This window comes from Emys orbicularis, chromosome 4 (assembly GCF_028017835.1).
Source record: "Emys orbicularis isolate rEmyOrb1 chromosome 4, rEmyOrb1.hap1, whole genome shotgun sequence".
Lineage (NCBI taxonomy): Eukaryota > Metazoa > Chordata > Testudines > Emydidae > Emys > Emys orbicularis.
Genome location: NC_088686.1, coordinates 41,575,912 through 41,589,757, shown reverse-complemented (window position 1 = coordinate 41,589,757; position 13,846 = coordinate 41,575,912). Strand labels below are relative to the sequence as shown.

The following is a 13,846-nucleotide window of genomic DNA, read 5'->3' as shown; positions in this document are numbered from 1 at the left end:
ACTTGGGCATTGGTTAGATACTTAGAGGGAAGAGTGCCATCTTTTGAATCAGAAGCACTGCTTCCTGCTGCACTGAGTTTTTCCTTGGAGGATTCCACTCCTGTTCAAATACTGACCTAGCTAGATCCTGCATAGCTTGTGAGATCTCAGAGGCTCACCCCACAGGGGTTATGACAAGTATAAGTGCATGGAACGAGACTAAATTGGTGATGGTGGAAAGAGAAGCAGGAATTTATTTTGCTTCATTCACTGGAGTTGATGGACTATGCATTGAAACTGACACCATAGCTCCTAAGATGTACCTAACCCATGATTGATATGGCCACTTACAAGTTCCTGCTTCTCTCCTTTTTAATGGACTTATTTATTCCAGGATTAATTTGATTGATTGGAAAAGGGATCTTGTGTCACACAAGGGGAAAACATATTGAACAGCTCTTGGTTTGAATCCAGAGTCTTGGGAAGAGACAACATGTGCAAACCTCTGACGCACAAACCCCGCTGTCTGCAGTGAAGGATGGTCACCTGGAATGGTGGGCAGGAGGAATTAAAAGGAGAGGCTTTCTCTTTGGGACTGTGTTCAGAGCCCCACAACAGGTCATAAATTCAAATGACCCCTCTTAAAGGGGGAGCAGTTTCCTTTCCCCTTTCTGAAAACTTGCTTGAATTTATGTGACGTACAAAACCTGCTGTGGGCCAGTGAGTTTTTTGTTTGTTTGCATTTGTGCATGAAGCGCCATAGAATATTCTAACTGATATTCTTGCAGGAACAGGCCTGACTTGGGTATGTCTGATTCCAGAAGCGCACTTTCTCCAGACAGATATGATGGAAGATTCACTTTTACATGCACAGCGGAGAGGGAGCCAACCCCTTTTCCCTTGCATGGGTGGGCGTTTGGCTGCAGACGGGTGGCCTTCCAACAAACCTAATTACTTCTGGGTTTGCATGAAATTGATTTCCATGCAAGGATACTGAGCTGCTGTGTGTGTGTGTGTCTCTCTAATGCTTTTCTCTCTTCTCTCTCTTTCTCTTTCCACATCTCCCTTCTGCTTCCCCTGAAAACGTCTTGACAGATGTCAATCATATTCCAGGTGAGTGTTATGTTCACTGAGCTGGAAGATTATTCTTGGGGGGTGGGTGGGGTAGGGAGTGAGAGTGGGTAGAAATCTCACCATGCTGGCTATGAGTGTTCAGAGCGAATGTTGTGCTGGGCACTGTGGGGGTTGGATTACAAGGTCTTTGTATAGAGGTTCTCTATCTAGAGGTTCCCTTGCAAAATTTCTCTTTCGGCACAAAACTAAATAGACCAGTTATAAGGATGCTGTCAAGATAAAAATCAGGTTTTGTAAAAAATTGTTCTCCGTGTTGCTATTAACCTGAGAGTGATTATTGCATTTGAATAGCTGAAACATACGTTTCATCATTTTATAGTTCAGTTTTTTTGAATTGTCACTCAGCTTGGGATGCTGAAACTTGCTTAGTCAGTTTCACTTTCCAGTTATAGTCTGTTCCATTTTCTGGCTCCAGTGCCAAAAGCTGCCGTGTTTGGGTCTCCACCAACACAAATACAGAGGGGTTTTTGTTGGTTTTTTTGCTTAGTAAAAAGTGGTGAAAATATTCCCTGTCGCACTGGGGTTTGTAAACTCTTCATTTGGGGTCTTGACGGTTTCCTTTCTGTAGCATGTGAATAAATCAGATATGAGAGAGAAAATGCAATCAAACTGGAGAGTTTATTTTCAGGATCTACCACCATGGAATTGTTCTTTCATAGAGAACTCCAGCAGCTAATCCCCAGACCACTCTCATCACTGAGGGGGGATGAATCCCCCATCTTCAGCTGGAAAAGCCTTTAACTGAGAGTGCTTGCTCCATGGTCCCCATTCTGCTGCCATTGAAACCAATGGGCCTGATTCTAACCTCACCTCCAGGAAGCTCCACTGGGCGCCTGATTTAGACTCCGAATGAAGGCTCAGTGGGAGTTTGGCCTTTGGCTTGAATGGGAGCAGGACTATGGGTGACTTTAAGTGGGTCGATCCTTCCCTTCTAAGCCATATGCATAACTTGCCAACTCATGGTGTAACCCACACACCTCCTAGGTATGGTGTTCTGCCCATCTAGTTGCACCCAGACCACTTAGAGAGAGAGATTAATGAGTCTGCTCTACAGCCTTAGCTAACAGCCATATGGCTTTTAGCTCATGCAGTAGAGGCTCATGCATTTAGCACTAGAGGTCATAGGTTTGATTCCGCCTGCCAATGACCGGGGTCTGTCGGCATTACAGTGGCACCAGAATTGAACCTGAAAATACTTCTGCATTCCATTTGTTGCTTTTCTATCATTGAACAATCAGATTTTTCAGCCCTGTTAGTTTCATCCATAGAATCTGTGTGGACAAGTGGTCTGGGTAAATCTCACTCCCCCAGCCCTTCTCAGCCCCTTAGTTGGGGCCCCTTACTCATTATAGTTACTTTGTATTTGGTGCGTGAGTATCCAAGGAGGGGGTGTCACTGCATACCCAAAGTGCAGATAATAGGGAAGAAAGAGGCCAGATGGCAAAAAATGGCCCCTTGAGATGCTGCAGAAAGAGAGACTCCACCACCAGGACTCCTGCAAACAAGGACCACTGGCTTTATCAGCCCCAGTCTGGGGAGTCAAGGAGCTTTTCCCTCTCAGCAGGTCAGATACTTGTCTCTGTTGCATGGAGAGGGAAGGCAATGCCAGTGGCTAGAGGTGTGTCCGGAGATGATGTGGCAGGGTTGTGGGCTAACAGGCCCCTCCACTGTGCACTGGAGCTGCTTCTGTCCCCGTGGCTGGGGTGGAAGGTGGAGTCAGGCTGACAATGGCTCACTGTAGCTTGGCCCCTTCTCGGCCCAGTGGAATGGATGATATTTTGTGCCATAAATGGCTGCTGTCTTGTACATCAAAAATACCCCCTGTGTGGCTTGAATAGGCTGCAGAGGGTATACGAGCAGCCAGATGGGGTGGGCCCAGCCAGTGGTAAACAGGGCAGAGATGAAAACGATGCTATCATTGCTCTGGGTGGCCTGGAGAGGGAGAGCAGATGTACCGAAATCCACAGGCCAGAGTTTTGTTAACCTTGCGGCTCTCCATCTAGTGTGTGAATGGTCTGCACTGCCCTGCCCCCCATCTCAGATGTTCTCACAAGCGTTCGCACACCTGGACACACAGTGTTTATTTCCCCACACTCCCATGCATTCAGGCTCAGGATTTCTTGCATGCTTTCTCACATTCTTATTGTTATGTTCAGACACTTTTTCATGTGCTACCACACTCATTTTCACATGTTCTCAATTCGATGCTTGCCTGTACCTTATTTTTTGAACTGATACAGGTCTATTCCAAGAAGGTCCTACATTGCCCCATCCTGTCCTGTCCTTTCTTCTCCCTGCAGCCTGCACTTGTGTTCCTGCACAGGACTGGGCTATTTATGTAGAACACAGCCAGGTTTCCTTACCCACAGTAAGAGAGGTTGCAGATCTGCATTTTCTCTGTCCATGCCTGGGGCTTGCTCACTACCTTGTGTGCTAGCCAATCGTAAGCCAGAGAGTGGAGCCCAGGGCCCCTGCCAAGCAACCATTTTAACTGTTCACTGTTTGCAAGACAAATTGGGGAATTTTATGAGCTAATGTAACTATTTACCCACAGGCAGCAGAAGGGCTGTAAAGGGCCCATTGATTAATTGATTAATTTTACTTGTTGAATAGACTGGCTAGAACTAATTCCCCAGGAAAACAAGCTCCTGTGAACAGCCTGGTGCTGGCTTCAGCAAAGCACATGCTACAAAGGCTTTTCTTAGGCCAAGCCCCTGCCAGGTGCAGGGAAATGGATCTTATTCAAAGCAAATAGTCACTTTACTTTTAGCATGAGCTCTCAGCCTGTGAGGTCTCTTTGCTGTTAAGAGGGGTCCCCTGGGAACTATGGCTAGCAGCTGGCATGCCCCTCTCCCCTTGAGAACGAGCTTCAGATCCTGCTTGGCTCACTTCACAAATGAAATGAGTTCGTCAGGTGTCATTCTACCCCCTAAGTGGGGGCGTTGTCCATTCACACAAGCATCACACAGAAGGCAGTGATGTCCAGAGGTTAGAGTGGGACACTGGGAGTCAGGGCTCTTGGAGTCTGTGCTCAGCTGGGTCACTTGACTAGCTGTGTGGCCTTGAGGGCAAGTCATTTCCCCTCTTGGTGCTTCAGATTTCCTGTCTGTAAATTCGGGATTACAGATCCTGGCTCACCTTCATAAAGTGCCCAGAGCTCTGTGCATTGATATTTTTATCATTGTTAAGTATCAGTTCACGCCATTGAGACCCAATAAAAGTGGGATGAGGATGCACAGCTGTCATGTGAGAGTAAAGCTCTCTTCTTTCTCTTTCCCTGTGGTGTTCATTACTTCCCTTGCTCCTCCTGTTCTTTCCCATTGGTCCAGAGGCCTGGGGTGAACAGTAATTTGTTGAGAATAGACCAGTAGAACAGAGGAACTTGAGAGGTGCCTCTATCTTGCTGCTTATGGGGAGAGGGGGCATTTAAAGGGGTAGGGGTTTGGTGCTCTGATATTAGGGTGATTGGCTCTGATACCTATGAGAGACTGATGTCTAAGGGCTTGTCTACACTACCGCATAAGTTGATGTGATTTACATTGCTCAGGGGTGTGAAAAAGCATCTCCTGCCAACATAGCTTCTGCCTCTCGTTGAGGTGGAGTAATTACATTGACAGGAAAGCACTCTCCCGTCGACATAACGCGTCTTCACCAGATGCGCTACATTGGCTCAGTTGCATCAGTGCGGCTGCACCGATGTAGCGTGGCAGTGAAGACAAGGCCTAAGTTAGCACTGCACCCACTTGCTTCACCTTCCGCCCCCACCTCTGGGGTGGGAGACCTGCTTGGGCCTCCCCAGGATGGTGATATGGGCCTGATTACTGCACCCGGTGACAGACCTGCCGAAGGGGATCATTTCTTATGGCTCTGGCTGCTATTAGAATTTGTATTTAAAGAAATAAGTGTGGCCTTGTGGAGATGCCCTAGTTACTCTGGGTCCTGAGAAGGACTGTGTCCTCGCCTGCATGCAGGGGGTAACCAACTCTGTTGTAAGCACAGAGGCCCCGAGGGGACAGCCATTTTACTGGCTTTTTGAGGCGGAAAAGTCCAGGCCATTTGATCTTGTTCCTTTTCAAGCCTTCATTCCTTTACCTCCTTTTCTTATCTTCATCTGTCCCCAGGGCTTCATTCATTCTCAGATGCTCCCACTTGTACGCCCATTCACTATGTATGCAGTCCCTTTTGCACACTCATACACACTTATTCTCATGCTCTCACAAACACTTGCATAGGCATAAGCCTCTTATCTGAATGGTTCTGCCAGGAACGTGCTGTCTCCAATATCGATTAAACAGGGAACAACTAATTCTGCCAAAAAGGAGAGGATGGTTTATAACGTGAGTGCTGCCTCTACTGCCCCCTTTCTTTGTCTCCTACCCCCTTGCCTTCTCCCTCAGGATGGCACCCTTTCAAGGTGCCACTCAGCTTGACTCTGCCTCTCAACTTGCTGCCCCTGACAGCCACAAAGTCTAGTCCCGGCACTGGGACAGAGGAGAGGAATCGCACAGCTGTTGTGTGTAATTGGATTGGAAGTGGGCCTCAGGCTACAATAACCATGTTCAGCTCCTGGCTGGCCGTACTGCTGGGGCCTGTAAGGAGCCTCTTAGCTGCTAGGCATACCACTGATGAATCCAACAAGAAAGGCTGTTCCCCAGCCTGGGCTGTAGCTCTGCCTGGCTACGAAAAATGGGCACCATGTGTGCCAGAGGCCAAGAGCTCAGCTCATCATCTGTGCAGAGCTGGCCTGTCCAGCAGAAAGCCAGGCCTGAGAGGAATATTTTATACTTCACCACATCTCCTTCCAGATGGGAGGCAGGGGCTGAGGGAGAGGGGTTCTCCCCCATCACCATCCCATTCCTCTGCCTTGCTCAGCCTGCTGGGTCTGGGATAAGTGTGCTTACCAGGCATCTTTTCTTTTGGGGAAGTCCCAAAGTCCTGTGTGGACTGTCTTGCTGTTTAGGTCTGAAGAGTTCCCAAATCACAAGGGGTGTGTGTGTGTGTGGGGGGGGGGGGAGTCTAGTTCAGAAGGTAGGGAAACTTGTTGCTACTTCTCCCTAAAACGAAAGGGTTGCAGAGGGAACTGGGGTGGGAGGATGAGGCAGGGAGTTGGTCCCCTCAGAAGCGTGTGTAAGGTGTTTGGGAAAGGAAAGGTAGGGAAATGGACCCCTCGCTCACTGGAGCACACTTTTCCTGCAGGAGCTGCAACTCTTTTATTAGGGTCCCTGGTTTATGTGAGCTCTACTTAGAGCTCAGTAACAGCTACTGAAACATCCTGGAGCAGAGGGGCTTCCGAAAACATAACACCTCTGCCTCATGCACACATTACCATTGCCCCCTTGTCGGTTGAATGGGCCATAGAAAGTGAAGTCCTGTCTCACTCCTGGGGAGCGCGGGGTGGGGGTGGGCTTGATGGACACTTGCCTTGCTGCTGCCTATGCTGTATTTCTCTTCATATATATATATAGTGCTTCTGACTGACTCTGGGGCTGTCAGTCTGGCACTGGCATTAAAAGGTAAAAATTGAGGCCCCTGGCCTTAATGCAGCAATTCCCCCAGATCCCTGTTAATGGTCTCTTTGTTCCAGCCAATATAAAGGAATCAACTTCCCCCTTCCCCACCCCCCCCTACCCCCGGCCCCGCAGCACTGGCCCAGTAAAACAGGAAAAGCTATAATTAACTAGAACAAAAGGACTCCATCTTCTTTTGCTGCATCAATCAGTTGTCACTTTACTCTGGGTTTTGTACCCTTCCCCCACCTCTTTATGTTTAGTGGCTTTAATTCCCCCTGTCTTGAGTGTTAAGAACCCAAGTGTAATTTAAAAAAAAAAATCTATAGTGCCAAGGTTTCCCGTGTAACCCCCTTGCAAAGTGCCCCTAATAAGTCTTCAGACACAAGGGCCATTGTTTAATTACATTGCTCTTTCATGTAATTGCACTGTGAAGCTACTTTAAAAAATGTCCTTATGGCTTCATAAGAATCCAGTGTCGGCCCTTGGCACTTTGTGCAATTAGCACCACTTAATTTCTCGACTTTGATATGGAAAGCGGAACAGTGCACTCATTTAAAAAAAAAAACATTTTAATTCATAAAAATGTTACTTTGAGATCTAGCAAGATACAAATAACCTTTTAAACCGTAACTGACTCTGTAACTGGTTTTAACCCCCATCCCCATCCCCAGCCCAAACAGGAACCAATAGTAAAGACAGGCACCGATCATGGCTAAGATAACAGCAGCTCAGTTTAGGCCCATCTGTCCTAGACCACAGTGACATTGTTGCCATATCAAACGCTGCTCCAAGCAGGTGGACTAGTGTCAACTTCAGGCTCCCTGATATAAGGTGACTCTCAAAAGGCTTGGACTCACTGTGTGCTTCAAAAGCTTAACTCACTGCTCTAGATCATCAGTACAGAAAGCTGACGTGAGCTTTCCTAAGAAGCATTGCGATTCTCACTGTCACTCGCATCTTGACTTCATAAGTGGAGAACCACTAACTCCCTGGGTTTAGGAATAAGCTTCCTCTATGGGCAGGTTATTCCATAACTCTCCATTACCTGATTTCTTGCACCTTTCTCTGTACCATTTGCTACCAGCCATTGTGGGAGGCAAGATACTGGATTCCTGGTCTCAACTGGTATGGAAATTCTTGGATCCAAGCTTGAGGAAGTTACATTTTTTTGTAGCTCATTCTCCATTCAAAAGTAATCCTGAGCAAGTCTCTGAAATACATTTTCCCTTTTATGCCAGTCTCAGTTTGGATCTCATATAAGTTCAGTCAGCCGAGGAGATATTAACAAGCGCTAACCTAGTGCTGAGACATTGTCAATGCTCAACAAATATTTCATCATAATAATGACTAGATCTGTGAAAGCTTGGCCACTGTGGTTCACATGGGTTTGTGCGAACCTTTTCCCAGTTTTATCTTGCCTGGCTTTGCAGCCTTCAGGGTTTGAACTGAATTTCTGGTTGAACAAACCAGAGACTGAAAGTGAAACTTGGCTGAAATAGTGCAAGTTTGACCTCATTTTGGGCGGAAGCCAGTAAAACCTCAGAATTTCATTTAGGGCTTTCCATGCATGGAACTCCCATTGGCATCAATGGTAGTTGTGTGCATGGAGGGCTTGCAGGAGCATGGCCTGATGGTTTCATTTGCTACCATAACTCAGTCTTTGTCTCCTGAAAGATTCTCTGGCTTTTGAGTTTGGTGCTTAGATACCACAAGGATGGTTGCTTTCTAAATAGATACCTAGCTAGAGCTGTGGTAAAACCTGGCCTGACTTTCAGGCTTGCAAGTTTCTCACAGCTCTTATATGAACTTTCTGGCAGTATGCCTGTCCATTTTAGACCACAGTTTAGCTCTGTCCCACATGACCTTGGGGTGACCTTGCTCTTTGCATCTTATAAATTGATGTAACAATTGGATCTGAGCAGAATCAGGAAGGGCTGAAAATCTTCCTTGGGAACGTTTCTGATGATAATTCCAAAGAGGGCAATACCTCCACCAAAAGTTTGGAAGGAACTCCCCAACGGACTTTGTCCCTCACCCCCAGATGGCCAACAATTTGTGCTCTGCATGTCAGGTGCATCGATCAGCAAAGCAAATGACTCCCAGCTGCTGCCTTCCTCTCCCTTCTCTGACATGAACTGATGGGCTGAGGACCAGGTCCTGTCTCCACCCTGGGTCCTGTGGTAGATAGCCATTAGCTGTGTGCCATGCCACCTGTTGTTCACTGATTCACCATTGCTTCAAGGCCTCTTCAAATCATAATTCCTAAGGATCTTGATCTACTCCTGGGTTGGACAATTTTTTTGGGCACTTATCTGAGCTGACAAGAGATTTGCCCTTCCAAAGTAATGGTGCCAGTGACCATACATGTATCCACAAACCCAATGCTACCGCCTTAACTGCATAAAATTATATAAGTCAATTGTCTTTTAATTTAAAAATCAGAAATATGTTCCATCAAAACAAATCTGCTATGTATATTTATAGTAAAAAAAAATTAAACAATTGTTTGCTAAACCTATATTGTGTTTCTGATTATTTTTCTAAATCCACAGTAATCTCCCAAGAACATTCAGATATTTGCATTCTTTAGACTTTACAGTTATTAATCCCCTTATCTGGCTTGGAGTTCTCTTTGGGTGAACATTTTCTCTGGATGATCTGGATTTTAGATTCCTGCACCACGGCAAGGGAAAAATTTATGAAAGAGATATAAATAAATACAAACTTAACATGCTGCTTGTTGAAAAATCTTTCATTCTAATAGATTCATCCGACATCTTGGTCCCTCTGAAATAATGAACCATTAGTAGCGTTGTTTGACTTCCATAATGAAGGGAGCTAAAAAGGTGCGTGCGTGCATGCATGCATGCATCAAGTCTGAAACATCCTCAGTGCAGGGTAGGGTAAGAGATGGGGAGAAGGAGTCAAGGTAAGAGATGAATTGGTCAAGAAAGCAAGTGGGGAGGGGTCAGTGATGGTTTGAGATAAGCTTGTTGGAGCTGGAATTGGACTGCAGTTTTAGATGTGTTAGTTGTGTGTGGTGCAGAATTGGCTAACTGTAAATGGTCACCTAGACTTCTAACTAGCTATGTGCATACACTAGTTACCAGATTTGCAGGTGCAGTTTGCATTTGTGTAGACAAGTTATGCATGCAGTTGTGCACCACACATGTTTGAAAATTGGGCCCAAAGTGGATTTTAATTGGGTTTGGCCGTAGTGTTGGATGAATACCAGAATAGAGCTCTTGAAGAGGGCCCAAGTGCTGCTCACAGGAGGAGAGGAGGCTAAATGAATGTGATCATGTCCCCCCCATCTCCCCAAATGGGTCTGGCAGCTGAAACTCCAGCACTGAAGTGTGGCTGTACCTCTTGCTGGTTTATCCCTGAGACGTGTAGAGAATAACTTCAAGGCAGTCTCCACATTGCCACTTGGAGACAAATCTCCAGTAGTTAAGGGAAAGGAATAGGAAAGGATTGGTACTGAAAATAGGCTAAGAGATTCCTTTTTCTAGCCCCTGTGAGATCTGTCTCTGAAGCTGGTCTGCTGGGCTTTAATTAATTGTTTGACAGGTGACTATTAACTCTTTAAAATTATGTGCTGAAGCTGCCACATTCATGAATGAGTGCAACTGTGTGTGTTCACGCAGTTAGCACAAATGGCTAATCAACAGCCAGCATGGTAGTATATTGGGCTTGCTTCTGCTGACCACCACAACACTGACTCTTAATGTCCAGTTGTAGAGGCTGTACTTGGTTTCGATCTTCAAGGTTTGTGAGTGACCCCTTGTAGATTTACAGGTGAGCTTCACCACAGGCCAAGGTTCTTCCAGTTCAATTAACCACAGTTGTATGTGGTACCTTCTGAATCACTTGTCCCATGGACAGTTCTGCAACTGGCATCGGACTTTCTCTAGCTGTGACACAAGCTTTCCTGCCTGACATGGGAAGCTATGGAATGGATGTGTGTGCACAGTGTGATACTCATACTTAGTTCATCTCAAGTATGTGATCTCCAATACCAGGAGGTATTGGACTGCATAAGTGATTGATCTGTATCTATCGATCAACATGCGTGTGTGTGTATATTTGTCTTTCTGCTTTTCTCTTGTGTTCTTTCTTTCTCACTTCCTCTCTCTCTCTTTCTCAAAGGCCTCTCACACCTGATGATGAGTGAACAAGGTAAGTTCTTTGTCTTTCCCTTCCTTGCTAGTCAATGGTTACTGATGATGATGATCTATGCTTCTTTCTGGACTGGGCTTGGCTTGCAGAAGGCAACCTGGTCCATGGCAGAGGATGGATTTGTCAATCAAGCCACTTGCATTTTACCCCCTTTGTGTTCCCATCATCCATGGCTGTTTGCCAACCTGGGCGGCATTACCAGTGCCCAGGGCAGAGATTCTTGGGGATTGTAGTAAACCATGATGCTTGTAATGGGATAGAAACAAATGAAAATAAATTTAAAGGGAGAAAAGGAGAAATGTGCCTCCCTTCCATGCACCATCACAACCCTTTTCTCTTCTCCTTCCTTACTTTTGATGCTTGCTGTAATAACTCTCAGCCCTGCTTGGTAAATGCAGCCCTCAGTGTTTGCTTTTTTTTTTTTCCCTTCTCCAGAGCAAAATTCTTGCAAAAACATGCTAATTCTAGCTCATTATGCACCCTGTAGAAAATTACATATAATGGTCTGTACATTCTACATCTGCAGCTTAAAATATTCAAATATGCAAGGAACAAAATGCACTGGAAAATGAAGTGGGCTAACCCCAGTGAGGGCTACTAATAAGATTTAGGCCTAAATCAGAGTCCACATTTAAATAGCTCAGCCTGGAGTTTGTTACACATTTTTTACTTGTCTATTGGTTGTGGCAAAATGGGTTCACTGGTCCCATTCTGGGCACTGGGCGATATGGGGACTAGAGAGAGAGAGATAGGATGGGGGGGTGGTTCTGTAGAGCTTTGGACTGTGTCAGTGTTTTAGTGTCAACCTCTCATTGGCATGTAGGAAGCTCAATAAGGATGGAGTGGCACTGGAGATGGATTCCTGTCTCTCATAGACAGTAATGAAATAGTTAATGACTTAGGCAAAGCTGCTGAAGAAATGAACCCAAGGGTAAGCCACAACATTCCAATATCCAAACTTCAGCAGAAAAATCCAGCAGGTGCTTGGATGCATAAAAGAGGGAGTAAGTTTCTAAGTGAACATTAGTTTGACTCTGAATACAGGCTTTTTAAGTCTACCTCTGGAGTAATGTGTACAGTTTTGGTTGCCCAGATTAGAAAAAGATATCCAGCCATCAGAGAGTTTAAAAGAGGTAACAAATTGGAACCTGATGTCTGGAAAGGCTCATGGTTAATCAGATTTACCTGGAGAAAGTGGACTTCGTGAGGAGACCTAACCGTTTCCATGTCTTAAAGGGGATGTACATGATTTAGGACATGATCTGTTCTTCCTACAGTACAAATGATTATATCAAGGGATGCACCTGGTCTTTAGATTGCAATTTGAAACCTGGTTGGTGTAAGGAGTCACATGACCCAATCCGGCCCGCATCATGGCCCACAACTCTGTCCATAGCTACTTGCCCGGTGAATAGTCTAAAAGCTATTGAGCTCTGGCATCACAGGCCATCATCCTTTAACCATCTCACATCAAGGAAGAGTGGCTGCTCTTTTCTTGCCAACCAATTCTCTATCATTTCACTCTAATAAGTATTTACTGTATATATGTGCATAATATATACATTATCATGTGTAAAGTACGTGTGTGTATAAACATATATTATATGCTGTGTCAATGTAATATACAAACACTGTGTGCCCGGAGAAGTTCTGCAGCGTTTCTCATCTCACTCCACTATTGGTATGTGGGAAATATTTAGCAAATATATTTCCACAAGATGTTTACCCTGCCTAATGTTTTGTTGTCCCTGTTTTGCATTTGATGTGGAGTGATGTGTATCATTGAAGTGCTATTGCATGGGCGGTTTGCATTTCTCTATAGAAAATCAAACCAAAGCCAAAGAGCTTAAACAGACAGTGGCTAGTCACACTGTCCATTGTTTAAGCATCACATTGTTGTTTAGTTGTGGTGTGTTTTCCCTTTTCCTATTTTACTGGGTGGTGCTGTTTTTGTGCTGTGTGTGTTTTATGTTCCTGTTATTGTTTTTGTGAGTGTGCGCAGTGACCTTATATTTTATCCTTCCTCCTGCTCTTTTCACTTGCCTCCTCCATGATGGACACGCCTCCGTACCTCTACTTAACTGGATGCACAACTTCCTATCTATAGGTAGAAGTAAAGGTAGAGATTGCTTTCTTTTAATTTTAAATCTTGATCTGCTATTGAAATGTTCATGTGTCATGGGGGAAATTTTATTTCTATGAATATGGTTCACATTAGAACTTTAACTAAAAAAGAACTCTCATCAGCCTTTTCCTGTTGCTTTATCTAGAATTTTGGAAGGTGATATTTATTAAGATCAATGCCTCATCTTTGTCTCAAAGGCTCTAGGTGTCTCATCATTTGTACTGCAATGTGGGCTATGCAGAGTGGCAAATGCTCTGTAGTTTAAGAAGCCAGGGCAAAATTTCTGACAATCTGTTTCACACAAGACAGAGCCAGAAGGGCAGGGATTAGTTAGCTGGCACTGATGTCCCTGCCATGTTGGGATGATACCATTGCTGGGCATTTTGACATTGACTGGGATCAAGCCATAAACATTGGAGGGTGGTAAATCAAGTTCTCTTTAACTTGGGTGGAATTTTGTGCTTCTTGCCTGTTTTCCTTTACTTCCCTGAGTCTTTTAGGTGAAAAAACCCTGTTTTTCCCCCCAAAGGGTACTGAGATGTAAGGAGCGGTGGGGTGAGATGGGGAAGAATCAGCACTGCTAAACGGAGGGTCTCTTTTGCAGCTCATTAAAGCAAAGTGAACAAGGTGACTGAACTGATGTGTGGCTCCAACTTGCCTTTCTGCAGTTCACACCTATTGGTAGCATGCAGCAGGGCAGTCATCCATCCCTAATCAAAACTGTCAAAAAAGCTAAGCGTCGCAAACCTGCTGTGGATCTCCAAATGGATTAATTGTTTGGAAGAGGAGAGAGAAGGGGGAGGGAAATTAATTGATAATTTGGGAACACTTACTTAAATAAAATCAACCCCTTTGTCCTAGTTCGCTACCAGCTCTTTGACAGAGTGATTAACAGACTTCATTGTCCTGAGGCCTAGTG

The 13,846-nt window shown here is 45.1% G+C and overlaps 1 protein-coding gene across 15 annotated transcripts in view; it reads left to right on the top strand.

Annotated features, from left to right (window-relative positions):
• NRXN3 (neurexin 3) overlaps positions 1 to 13,846 on the top strand; it is a 1,366,589-nt gene that overhangs the window by 43,607 nt on the left and 1,309,136 nt on the right. For 12 of the 15 annotated variants that reach the window (XM_065404055.1, XM_065404054.1, XM_065404062.1 and 9 more), the window contains exon 1: positions 10,781 to 10,806. In XM_065404055.1, coding sequence (XP_065260127.1) covers positions 10,787 to 10,806 — 20 coding nt within the window. In that variant the 5' untranslated portion in view covers positions 10,781 to 10,786. Of the gene's footprint in view, positions 1 to 1,074; positions 1,093 to 10,772; positions 10,807 to 12,909; positions 12,922 to 13,846 lie in introns of those variants that run through there. The other 3 variants (XM_065404047.1, XM_065404046.1, XM_065404048.1) reach the window with 2 other exon arrangements.